The sequence below is a fragment of the Labeo rohita genome, chromosome 15, assembly GCF_022985175.1.
Source record: "Labeo rohita strain BAU-BD-2019 chromosome 15, IGBB_LRoh.1.0, whole genome shotgun sequence".
NCBI lineage: Eukaryota > Metazoa > Chordata > Actinopteri > Cypriniformes > Cyprinidae > Labeo > Labeo rohita.
In genome coordinates this window covers 27,274,168-27,287,972 of record NC_066883.1, presented here as the reverse complement: position 1 = coordinate 27,287,972, position 13,805 = coordinate 27,274,168, and the positions used below count along the sequence as shown (strand labels likewise).

General features: G+C 37.1%; 3 protein-coding genes and 1 pseudogene across 3 annotated transcripts; all 4 read left to right on the top strand.

Annotated features, from left to right (window-relative positions):
• The first annotated feature begins 3,407 nt into the window (after positions 1 to 3,407).
• Positions 3,408 to 4,346, top strand: LOC127177775 (olfactory receptor 52J3-like). Its single transcript, XM_051130285.1, has one exon. The coding sequence runs from the start codon at positions 3,408 to 3,410 to the stop codon at positions 4,344 to 4,346; it is 939 nt and encodes a 312-aa protein (XP_050986242.1).
• A 3,135-nt stretch (positions 4,347 to 7,481) lies between these two features.
• Positions 7,482 to 8,423, top strand: LOC127176931 (olfactory receptor 52J3-like). Its single transcript, XM_051128780.1, has one exon. It carries the CDS (start codon positions 7,482 to 7,484, stop codon positions 8,421 to 8,423), a length of 942 nt encoding a protein of 313 aa, XP_050984737.1.
• A 2,482-nt stretch (positions 8,424 to 10,905) lies between these two features.
• On the top strand, positions 10,906 to 11,847 carry LOC127176930 (olfactory receptor 52B2-like). Its single transcript, XM_051128779.1, has one exon. It carries the CDS (start codon positions 10,906 to 10,908, stop codon positions 11,845 to 11,847), a length of 942 nt encoding a protein of 313 aa, XP_050984736.1.
• A 692-nt stretch (positions 11,848 to 12,539) lies between these two features.
• On the top strand, positions 12,540 to 13,242 carry LOC127176929 (olfactory receptor 52E2-like; annotated as a pseudogene).
• Positions 13,243 to 13,805: the final 563 nt, after the last annotated feature.

Sequence of the window (13,805 nt, the reverse complement as noted above, 5' to 3'; positions counted from 1 at the left end):
GCGTAGCTTAGCTCAGGGAAGACAGCAGCAATTTGACTTGGCTTGTGAAGATCTGCTGTAACGTGGCTTGACTCAGGAACAACATGGCTTGACTCAGGAACAACATGGCTTGACTCAGGAACAACATGGCTTGACTCAGGAACAACATGGCTTGACTCAGGAACAACATGGCTTGACTCAGGAACAACATGGCTTGACTCGTGGGGCACAGCTGTGACTTGGCTCGACTCGTGGGGCACAGCTGTGACTTGGCTCGACTCGTGGGGCACAGCTGTGACTTGGCTCGACTCGTGGGGCACAGCTGTGACTTGGCTCGACTCGTGGGGCACAGCTGTGACTTGGCTCGACTCGTGGGGCACAGCTGTGACTTGGCTCGACTCGTGGGGCACAGCTGTGACTTGGCTCGACTCGTGGGGCACAGCTGTGACTTGGCTCGACTCGTGGGGAACAGCTGTGACTTGGCTCGACTCGTGGGGAACAGCTGTGACTTGGCATGACTCGTGGGGAACAGCTGTGACTTGGCTTGATTCGTGGGGAACAACTATGTCCTTGCTTGACTCATGGAGAACTACAGCTGTGACTTGGCATGGCTCATAGAGAACAGCTGTATCTTGGCTTGACTCATGGGGAATAACAGCTGTATCTTGGCTTGGTTCATGGGGAACAGCAACGTTGGCTTGACTTGACTCTGTTGCTTGACTTGACTCTGTTGCTTGACCGGGCTCTGAAGCTTGACCGGGCTCTGAAGCTTGACCGGGCTCTGAAGCTTGACCGGGCTCTGAAGCTTGACCGGGCTCTGAAGCTTGACCGGGCTCTGAAGCTTGGCCGGGCTCTGAAGCTTGGCCTTACGCTGTAGCTGGACTTGACGCTGTAGCTGGACTTGACTTGGAAGCCTGACTGGACTTGGAAACTTGACTTGACCCTGGAACTCGACTTGACTTGGAAGCCTGACTGGACTTGGAAATTTGACTTGACCCTGGAACTCGACTGGACTCGGAAGCTTTTGACCCTGGAGCAGCAACTGTGGCTTGACTTAGTTCTGCAGCTTGACTTGGTTCTGCAGCTGGACTTGGCTCTGCAGCTGGACTTGGCTCAGGGGTAGCGGCCGTGACATGAGCTGCCCATACAGCCATTAGGGGTGAGTCCAGCACGTGGGCCATCATGAGGCGTGGCTTGGAGACAGCGATTATCTTGTGGAGTGGCTCTGGGATGGTGGCCATCTTGTGAACAGGTTTGGGAATGGCGGCCATCTTGTGGACTGGCTCTGGGATGGTGGCCATCTTGTGGCCTAGCTCTGGGACGGCAGGCATGGCGTGAGCAGGCCCTGGGGCGGCAGGCATGGCGTGAGCAGGCCCTGGGGCGGCAGGCATGGCGTGAGCAGGCCCTGGGGCGGCAGGAGACGTGACGTGAGCAGGCTTTGGCTTTACAGGCATGACGTGAACAGGCTTTGGCTTGGTGGATGTGGCCTGAGCAGGCTTTGGCTTGGCAGACGTGACGCTAGCAGACTTGGTTTGAGGGGGTTCTGGCACAATGGTGACAATACCAGACATGAAGGTTGGGGTGTGAAGGGTCTCTGGTTTGTTTGAGATGACGTGAGCTGGTTGTGATGTGGTGGTTACTGCGGGATTGCGGGGTCCCTCGTCCGCAATCCCCACAGTAAATGTGGATCCACTTAATAGCAGGGCATGATCAATATATCTCTCCAGTGACCAATGAATCTTTCCCCCAGGTAGCCACGAACGAATGGGATCATTCAAACCCACCCGAAAAATGTCCTTCAGTGCCACGTCATTAAAATCAACAAGGTAACACAGTCCACAAAATTCCTCTACATATTCCTCTATAGCCTTATCCCCTTGACGAAGGCAGAGGAGACGAGATACTGCTGGGTTCATGTTGGCTGATCGTTTCCGCTGGATTCTTGGTAGGCGAAGTATTCTGTAACGAGGACGCTGAGGCGGCGTTAGAATCCAAATGCGGAACTTTATTAATCACAGCAGCAGACATAAACGTATAAACAGGCAGAGGGTCGAAACCAAAAGCAGTCCAATAGCAACCAAAACAACAGGGGTAATCCAGATAGCAATAGTCAAAAGGCAGATGAGGGTCAAACCTTGAAAACAGTCCACACAGGCAAACAATCCAAACAGGGGTAATCCGTAAACACAAAATCCAATAACAGAGCAAGACGGCAACAGGTAATCCAACAGAGTATATAATAAACGCTCGGTAAGGCAGGTTGAACTGGCAATACTTCGCAAAGGTGTGAGCACATGGTGAGTCCTTAAATACTGCCAAACAGGAAGTAGCAGTAGAAGCAGCAGAGGGAGCATGCAGGCAGTACTGGGGTGAGGGCTCCCTCTGCTGGCTTGGCGTTACAGGGGTGAGCAGAGCTCATTAACATTTAAAGCAACATCGACCAGAATAGGTTGATTTTTGAAGAGCTGTTTTTGGTGAGGTAAAAAAGGTGTTTTTTACACTACCATAGAGAAATTTGAACTAAAGCTTGTTATACACTTTTCATTAAGACCCTAAAGAATCATATCAACTTCTAGAAAATGGGCATCCGATGACCCCTTTAAGAAGTGTTTTGATGACTGATGATTTGAAAGTATGTTTACCAGTTTACTAGTTGAACATCATTTCACAAATAAAATATGCAAGTCTGATTATTTGTTACTGCATTCACTTAGTTATTCATTTAGAATAAATGTAAAAATAATAATAATAATTGTAAATGTGTGCTTTTTGAAAGCAATGTTTATTTATTTAAACTTTAAACTGGAAAGTAACACATCTAAGAAAGTAATAAATTAAAATATGTATTTATCAAAAGAAAATGATTCAATGGTTTAAAATTATGCTTATGAAAATATTTAATGCTTTGTTTGGATATATAACTGCACTCTATTTCAGTGGGCAGCAGAGGGCAATATACTTAGACTTCTGTCTCATGTAAAAATATTGATCTGTAGCGCATGTCACTTGATTAGAATCTAATGTGCGCATGCTAAATGCCATCATCCATTCCCACAGTAAACACACAAGTATAAATAAGATGACAACAACAAAGCGCTTTCCAACAACACTGAAGTAAGATAAGCTGCCACCTTTAGCTTCTGATATGTGAATGTCCTGCCATCATTTTGTCTTACTGAATATGTTGTGGAGAATCAAATGTGCTGTAGGTAAAAGTACTGATGAGTTTTCAAGGATATATAAGATGCAACAAGGAAAAATTAAAAATGACAGCTCAAGTTTGGACAGCAACATAGATTCAACGGTTAGGTGAGATTTAGATTTAATCTAAATGCTTCATTGGTTTATATATACTGAAAATGTAAATTACCCGATATTCAACTTAGTTTACATTTTTTTAAACAGGCCATCAATAAGCAACATTCGCCATGTATCCAAATGGATCTGTCCTCTCACTGGTCCTGACTTTGCACTCTTTGGAACTGCCTGAGACGAGCATTTATCCTGCATTTGTATTTGGATTAGCAACATACTTGTTTATCTTACTCTGCAATGTTACAATTGTTGTCACTATTTGCTTGAACAGGAATCTTCACAAACCAATGTACATACTGTTGCTTAACATGCCTATCAATGATGCAATGGGTGCAACAATCCTTTTTTCTCAGCTGCTGTATAGTATATGGTCTCAGGACACATCAATATCCTACCCTGCATGTATGCTTCAAGGCTTTATAGTACATGTATATGGTGGTGCATCGTATGTTATTCTTACTGCTATGGCCTTTGACAGGTATATCGCTATCTGCTTCCCACTGAGATATGGAGCCATTATGAATACCAATAACTTGGTGAAAATCATAACTGGGATGTGGCTTTTTAATTTTACTGTCAAATTTGTTCTTTTCTCTCTTTTTCTGAATTACAAAATTTGCCAGACACACATGACAGATCTCATCTGCTATAATCCATCGATAATGAAACTCATGTGTGACGACACAAGAGTGAACAATATCTATGGATTGTTTACGCTGGTTTTGTATCACATCCTTGCATTTTCTGTTGTGGTATTTACATATATTCATATATTAATCACCTGTATTACTAATAAGCAGTCTGATGCAAAGAATAAGGCACTTCAGACATGTGGCACTCATTTGGTCATCTTTCTTTTCTTGGAGTTCAACACTCTTTTTCCTCTAGTTGCACATCGATCTGAAAGTGTTCCAGCTTACATACGCAGGATGTTTTCCATAACAGTTTTTGTGTTTCCTCCCCTTGTAAATCCACTTGTTTATGGTTTTAAAACTAAAGAGATCAGACAGAAAATTCTCACCTGTTTCAGGAGTAAGATAAATAGTGTCTGAACATGCTTGTTTGAAGATGACATAATAAAACATTTTGAGATTTTTTTCCTCACAGTTATTGTTTTTAATTATTATACATTCATTTTTTATTCATCTATTGTCAGTAGCAAAAAATGAAATACTATTTGAAAGCTCACAAAACTTTAGCTGACAAATGTTTTTTATTAGCATTAATTATTAAAATTAGTAAACAAATGTGGATCATTAATCTGCTGACATGCTACAATGTATTTTTTGTACATTCTGTTATGTAGTGGCTTCCTTTTTCTTTCTTTTTTTATAAAGAATCTAACCTGCTGTTGATAAAAATGATTCAAAACAAATAAAATACTTTAGCTGGATATGTCAGAATGAAAGGATGATATACGTCCATTTTAGAAAGCAACAAAACTTCAAAACAACTAAGATTTAAATTATTTATCTTAATTTTTAAAAAAAAATCCTATTTATAATGTAAACAGGCATTGTATGAAAACTATTAATTAACTATGAATTAATGGGTAAAAATGACAAAATATTTAATATTCTTGTTATTAATACTTTCTTCCTCTTTCACAGATAAGAGTTATTGTTTTAAATTACTGTACTTTAAGTTTTCCTGATCTGTAGTCAGTAACATCATTCGTGATCCAGCTTCACTTACAGCAGAAGTGAGTATAAGAGTTTTTTATGAATCTTTGCAATCGCCTTTCCTAATAACTAGCTAGTTAGCAAATTTAACGGCTAAACGTGGCTAAATGCAGCTAAAGTAAACAGGCACTTCACTCCACAGAGTGAAGAGAGGGGGTTGAGCAGAGCTCATTAACATTTAAAGCAATATCGACCAGAATAGGTTGATTTTTGCAGAGCTGTTTTTGGTGAGGTAAAAAAGGTGTTTTTACACTACCATCAAGAAATTTTAACCAAAGAATGTTGTAGACTTTTCATTAAGACCCTAAAGAATCATATCAACTTGTGTAAAATGGGCATCCGATGACCCCTTTAAGAAGTGTTTCTTTGCAGAGTTTTGATGACTGATGATTTGAAAGTGTGTTGACTACCAGTTTACTAGTTGAACATCATTTACAAATAAAATATGCAAGTCGGATCATTTGTTACTGCATTCACATAGTTATTCATTTAGAATAAATGTAAAAATAATAATAATAATTATTGTAAATATGTGCTTTTTGATAGCAATGTTTATTTATTTAAACTTTAAACTGGAAAGTAATACATCTAAGAAAGTAATAAATTAAAATATGTATTTATAAAAACAAAATGATTCAATGGTTTAAAATTATGCTTATGAAAATATGCTTACATTCGCAGGATGTTTTCCATAACGGTTTTTGTGTTTCCTCCCCTTGTAAATCCACTTGTTTATGGTTTTAAAACTAAAGAGATCAGACAGAAAATTCTCACCTGTTTCAGGAGTAAGATACATAGTGTCTGAACATGCTTGTTTGAAGATGACATAATAAAACTTATTAAGAGCTTTTTCCTCACAGTTATTGTTTCCAGGTCTGAGGACGGGGACAGTGTGTTAACTGCGTTAAAATATTGTAATAGCACTATTTTTTTTATAACTGATTAATTAAGTTAACGCGTTAAACTGACAGCACTAGTATTTATGTGTGGAGAGATTTGTAAATTGAGATCTGGCTAGTCATTTAAATAAATAAATCCATAGAGTGTCCATACATGGGATTTCTTTACATCCTCTTGCACATATATGAGTTCTATCTAAGCATTTACTTGTCTGAGAGCTAGAGCTCGATCAACAAGATCTCTGAGCAAAGCGAAGTGTATAATTCTCAAAACCAGTAATCAACTGTAAACACTGTAAAAGTAAACATACTCTTTGAAATTTTACATTTAATATTAAAGGAATAGTTCATTCAAAAAAATAGAATCTGCAGTGAATGGGTGCCGTCAGAATGAGAGTCCAAACAGCTTATAAAAACATCACAATAATCCACATGACAACAATTAATGGCTTTTGAAGTGAAAAACTTCAATTTCAAACCAAAATACTATAATCCAAACAAAAATGGCTATCCCCTGTTGTCCTCTCATATCGAAATCAATGACATATTTGTGTAGAACTGTTCTGGCCTGTTTTTGCTTGATCTGTGCATATTTCTCTCCTGATTCAGATGGGATTTTATCAGCTGTTTGAGCTCTCATTCTGATGACACCCATTCGCTGCAGAGGATCTACTCATTCTGACGGCACCCATTTACTAGTATATTTTAAGCCAATTTGAATTTTTCTTTGAAATGTTCCTTGAAAACAGTCTGAATTTGCTGTATATGGAATGTTAATTGCTTTAACTTCACCATTTAAATCATAATGGCAGTATAATTTGCAGTTCAAATGTGGCCCAACTCATGATATCTCTCCTAATCAAGTAACAAAGCTAATATCTAACCAGAATACAGCACATGATCAGTGCATTTCTGGTCTAAACTGGTATTTTCAGTGGGGCCTGTGGTAACATGAAGAGTCTCAAGGCAACTCAGAAGTATAATTTCCCATGTGAATATCATTCTAGAGTCTCATTTGTTAAGTTCAAGATTTGAATGTAATGTGCAAATGCAACATAACACCACCCATTTCCATGGTTAACCCAAAGTAAACAAAGAGTTTTCAGCCCAGTGTGGTCCATTAGTATAAATCAGATGATCACAGATGATAACAACATTCAGCTGTGGAGAAGGATGATCACTTAAGGTGGCTAAATATTACATTTAGAGCTTTTGTCTTTAGGAATTAATGTGAACAAGTTACAGTAATGGGATATTAAAATGGATGCAAATCTAAATATTGATTATTAAAATTTAACTACTTTAAAGTAATTTAGATCATTAATCTGCTAACATGCTACAACGCATGTCTTGTATATTCTGCAGTTGCTTTTTTCTTGTTTGCTTATTTGTTTGTTTTTGAAGAGTTTATGGAGGATTTAACATGGTGTTGATAGAATTATTGCTTTTTCCCCAAGGTTGTAAGAACAATGATTCAGGATATGTCAGAATAAAAGGATGATTGATGAATGTCCTTTTTGGAAAGCAACAAAGCTTCAAAGGTTTTATTGAGATTTAATGATGTAAACAAGCGTTATTAGCTTTCAGGGTTATAAGAGCATTCAGCATGTACCCAAATGAATCTGTCCTCTCAGTGATCCTGACTTTGCACTCTTTGGAACTGCCTCAGGCAAGCATTTACCCTGCGTTCATATTTGGAATAGCAACATACTTTACTATCTTACTCTGCAATTTCACGATTGTTGTCACCATTTGTGAAAACAGGAATCTTCATAAACCAATGTACATACTGTTGCTTAACCTGCCTATCAATGACGCAATGGGTGCAACAAGCCTTTTTCCTCAGCTGCTGTATAGCATATTGTCTCAGGACAGATCAATATCATATCCTGCATGTTTGCTTCAAGGCTTTTTTATACATATATATGGTGGTGCATCTCATGTAATTCTTACCGCTATGGCCTTTGACAGATATATCGCTATCTGCTTCCCACTGAGATATGGAGCAATTATGACTACCAGTAACTTAGTGAGAATCATAACTATGATGTGGCTCATTCATTTTATTATTATATTTGTACTTTTCTGTCTTCTAATGCCATACAAGATTTGCCAGAAATACATGGCAGAGCTTGTCTGCTATAACCCATCTTTAATGAAAATCATGTGCGAAGATACAAGAGTGAACAATATCTATGGTTTGTTTATTTTATCTTTATACCACTCTATTTCACTTTCTGTTGTGGCATTTACATACATTCATATATTAATCACTTGTGTTACCAATAAGCAGTCTGATGCAAAGATTAAGGCACTTCAGACATGTGGCACTCATTTAGTGGTCTTCCTGTTCTTGGAATTCAACACTTTTTTCCCTCTTATCGCACATCGTTCTGAAAATGCTCCAGCTCACCTACGCAGGGTGTTTTCTGTATCTGTTCTTGTGTTTCCTCCCATTGTGAATCCACTTATTTATGGGTTTAAAACGAAGGAAATTAGACAGAAAATTGTCAGTTGTTTTAAGAGTAAGATACACAGTGTGCAATAAAACGTACACTGATGCTTATGTAAGAAATTACATCAAATGTCATTCAATAACATATTAAAATGATAATTTGATCATGCAATATATTCAAATGGTTATTTGCTGTATATGTATGTGACACATATGATGAAATATAAATTACATATGTATCTTTCACAAGTGCTTTAGATACAAGTTGTTGATAACAGTTTAAATACAAGGAGAAAAAAAGTCCTTCTTGGCCTGTTTATTAATCTTTGAAATGCACTTAAATTACCAGTCCTTAACTGAGTAATAAATGTTCAGTTCAACTGAACTGTCAGTGAATTATTTTTGTATGTCCCATGCAACCAACTTTAAAACTTTAAAACTGTAATTTGCACATGTTACGTAACAGCACCTGTACCTATGACTAACCCAATGCAAGCGGGGGCTTTTCCACCCAACTCCATGAGTATAAATCATTAGCCTACACGTGACATTTAGCAGTGGTGAAGAATAATCACTTAAGGTGACTAAATACTACGTGTGCAGCTTTTAAGAGTTTGTTAGGCCACATTAATACAAATCTCAACAACCGCTTATGGGCTTAATGAGAACTAAACATTATCATTTAACTTATAGAGTAATGTGCCTTATTAATCTGCTGCCATGTAAATTTTACAAGGAAATTCTGCTTTTCATTTTCTTTAATGACGTTTTATTTTATCTGTTGTTGTCTGTTTTTTAGGTTGTAAGAAAGATTATGCTGCATATGCCAAAATGACTGAATGACAATCAAACTTTAGATTACTGTTTATGTGCTTCTGTAAGCAACATGTATCCAAATGAATCTGTCCTCTCACTGGTCCTGACTTTGCACTCTTTGAAACTGCCTGAGGCGAGCATTTATCCTGCATTCATATTTGGATTAATAACATATTCGCTCATCTTACTCTGCAATCTAACAATTATTATTACAATTTGCTTGAACAGAAATCTTCACAAACATGTACATACTGTTGCTTAACCTGCCTGTCAATGATGCAATGGGTGCCACATGCTTTTTTCCTCAGCTGCTGTATAGTATATGGTCTCAGGACAGATCAATATCTGGTCATCTTTCTTTTCTTGAAGTTCAACACTCTTTTTCCTCCAGTTGCACATCGATCTGAAAGTGTTCCAGCTTACATACGCAGGATGTTTTCTATAACGGTTTTTGTGTTTCCTCCCCTTGTAAATCCACTTGTTTATGGTTTTAAAACTAAAGAGATCAGACAGAAAATTCTCACCTGTTTCAGGAGTAAGATAAATAGTGTCTGAACATGCTTGTTTGAAGATGACATAATAAAACTTATTAAGAGTTTTTTTCCTTACAGTTATTGTTTCCAGGTCTGGGGTGGGGCCAGTATATTATCTGCGTTAAAATATTTTAATCGCGTTATTTTTTCAGAACTAATTAATTCAGTTAATGCGTTAAACTGACAGCACTAGTATTTATGTGTGGAGAGGATTGTAAATTCAGATGGGATGACCTTTTTAATGGAGAAAGCAATATCAGCTGTTTTATCAGCTGTTTGAGCTCTCATTCTGACGGCACTCATTTACTAGTATATTTTAAGCCAATTTGAATTTTTCTTTGAAATGTTCCTTGAAAGCAGTCTGATTTTGCTGTATATGGAATGTTAATTGCCCTTACTTCACCATTTAAATCATAATGGCAGTATAATTTGCAGTTCAAATGTGGCCTCATGATATCTCTCGTAACCAAGTAACAAAGCTAATATCTAACCAGAATGCTATAGCACATGATCAGCGCATTTCTGGTCTAAACTGGTATTTTCAGAGGGGACTGTGGTAACATGAAGAGTCTCAAGGCAACTCAGAAGTATAATTTCCCATGTGAATATCATTCTAGAGTCTCATTTGTTACATTCAAGATTTTAATGTAATATGCCACATAACACCACCCATTTCCATGGTTAACCCAAAGTAAACAAAGAGTTTTCAGCCCAGCGTGGTCCATTGGTATAAATCAGATGATCACAGATGATAACAACATTTAGCTGTGGAGAAGGATGATCACTTAAGGTGGCTAAATATTACATTTAGAGCTTTTGTCTTAGCCATATGAGATTAGCAATTCATGTGAACAAGTAATAGTAATGGGACATTAAAATGGATGCAAATCTAAATATTAATTATTAAAATGTAACTACTTTAAAGTAATTTAGATTATTAATCTGCTAATATGCTTCAACGTGTGTGTTGTATATTTTGTTATGCAATTGCTTTTTTGCTTGTTTGCTTATTTGTTTGTTTTTGATTAGGATTTATCAAATAATTTTGATAGAATTATTGCTGTTTTCCCCTAGGTTGTAAGAACAATGATTTTGGATACAAGTATGTCAGAATAAAAGGATGACTGTTGAATGTCCTTTTTGGAAAGCAACAAAACTTCAAAAGTTCTGAGATTTAATTATATAAACAAGCATTATTAGCTTTTAAGGTTATAAGAGTATTCAGCATGTATCTAAATGGATCTATCCTCTCAGTGATCCTGACTTTGCACTCTTTGGAACTGCCTCAGGCAAGCATTTATCCTGCGTTCATATTTGGAATGGCAACATACTCTACTATCTTACTCTGCAATCTCACGATTGTTGTCACCATTTGTGAAAACAGGAATCTTCATAAACCAATGTACATACTGTTGCTTAACCTGCCTATCAATGACGCAATGGGTGCTTCAAGCCTTTTTCCTCAGCTGCTGTATAGCATATTGTCTCAGGACAGATCAATATCATATCCTGCATGTATGCTTCAGGGCTTTTTTATACATATGTATGGTGGTGCATCTCATGTAATTCTTACCGCTATGGCCTTTGACAGGTATATCGCTATCTGCTTCCCACTGAGATATGGAGCAATTATGACTACCAGTAACTTAGTGAGAATCATAACTATGATGTGGCTCATTCATTTTATTATTATAATTGTACTTTTCTGTCTTCTAATGCCATACAAGATTTGCCAGAAATACATGGCAGAGCTTGTCTGCTATAACCCATCTTTAATGAAAATAATGTGCGAAGATACAACAGTGAACAATATCTATGGTTTGTTTATTTTATGTTTATATCACTGTATTTCCCTTTCTGTTGTGGCATTTACATACATTCATATATTAATCACTTGTGTTACCAATAAGCAGTCTGATGCAAAGATTAAGGCACTTCAGACATGTGGCACTCATTTAGTGGTCTTCCTGTTCTTGGAGTTCAACACTTTTTTCCCTCTTATTGCACATCGTTCTGAAAATGCTCCAGCTCACCTACGCAGGGTGTTTTCTATATCTGCTCTTGTGTTTCCTCCCATTGTGAATCCACTTATTTATGGGTTTAAAACGAAGGAAATTAGACAGAAAATTGTCAGCTGTTTTAAGAGTAAGATACACAGTCTGCAATAAAACGTACACTGATGCTTATGTAAGAAATTACATCAAATGTCATTCAATAACATTAAAATGATAATTTGATCATGCAATATATTCAAATGGTTATTTGCTGTATATATATGTGACACATATGATGAAATATATATTACATATGTATCTTCCACAAGTGTTTTAGATACAAGTTGTTGATGACAGTTTAAATATAAGGAGAAAAAGAAAGTCCTTCTTGGCCTGTTTATTAATCTGTGAAATGCACTTAAATCACCAGTCCTTGACTGAGTAATAAATGTTCAGTTCAACTGAACTGTCAGTGAATTATTTATTATGTGCCATGCAACCAACTCTAAAACCATTGTGTCAACCATCCCCACTCACACCCATTAGGCGAATAATATTATCCAGATTACATCATTTATCACAGGCCAAATGTTATATCAAAATATAATTAGTTCACATTTCTGTAATCATTTACGTTTTGACAGACAGCTTTGACAAAATAAATTACTATAGACTATTTTTGGCAGAATCTAAGATCAGGATGTGCTCTGCTTTTGTAATCCATCAACAGCAATGGGGGAGCCCTGATATTGGAAAATAAAAAAAAAAAAAAAATCAACCCAAATACTGTATGTTATGCTATCCACCAGCAGGCCTCTCATATAATATGAATGTAATTTACACATTACGTAACAGCACCTGTACTCATGACTAACCCAATGCATACGGGGGTTTTTCCACCCCACTCCATGAGTATAAATCATTAGCCTACATGTGACATTTAGCGGTGGTGAAGAATAATCACTTAAGTTTTGGCCTATGACAGCTACATCGCTATCTGCTGCCTGCTGAGATATGGAGCCATTATGACTACCAATAAGTTGGTGAAAATCATAACTGGGATGTGGCTTTTAAATTTTGCTCTTATAATTGCAATGTTCCTTCTTCTCTTGCCAGACACACATGGCAGACCTTTCTGCTATTAGCCTACATTAATGAAACTCTTCTGTGACGGCAAAGAAGTGAACAATATCTTTGGGTTGTGTTGTATAGCATTTTACCACAGCTTTTCACTTTCTGTTGTGGTATTTACATAATATTCATATATTAATCACTTGTGTTACTAATAAGCTAATAAGTAATACTAATAATAATCAGACTGCAAAGATTAAGGCACTTCAGACATGTGGTACTCATTTGGTCGTTTTTCTGTTGTTAGAGGTTACCACTCTTTTTCCTTTGCTTGCACATCGATCTGAGTTTGCTTCCGGTTTCCTACGCAAAGTTTTTTCCATATTCAATTTTATCTTTCCTCCTCTTGTAAATCCACTTGTGTATGGTTTTAAAACAAAAGAGATTAGACAGAAAATTTGTATCTGTTTCAAGAACAAGAAGGTAAGCAGTTTCTGATGTAATCACATCTTTGTGTAAAATTGTCATGAACTGAGAACATATATTTTCTGTGCCACAAGTGCCAGTTGGTCATTTGCCATGAAGCTTAACATGTTTTTAATCATATTGTAATCTAGAATGGGTCAGTTTGTTTGACAGACACCCTTGTAGAAATTTTCTTTGCACAGACATTTTCTGAATGTGTCTAAAATTAGGCAGATTACAGAAATTAAAAAGTATTCAGCTGGTCATGTGATCTCAACATGATAGCCATATAAAGGGATAACCCTCCTTACAGAAACAATTTTTCTAGTTTCTGAACATTTAACTTAATCATAAAGAATATGCAGTTGTTTGATAGCAAAAGAGCTACAGGAAAAGAATTGCAATGCAGTGGACATGACATTGGTGGTTTACAATGTTAAACTTAACAGATTCAATTAAAGAACTGTATATAATCATAATAGTTATTTTATTGACCCACCCTAATAACTAAATTTGTTTCTCTACACAACAGCTTGAGTCTGTCCACACTGGATGCGACAAATCAACCATTGCAGATCATTTGTACTTGTTTCAAT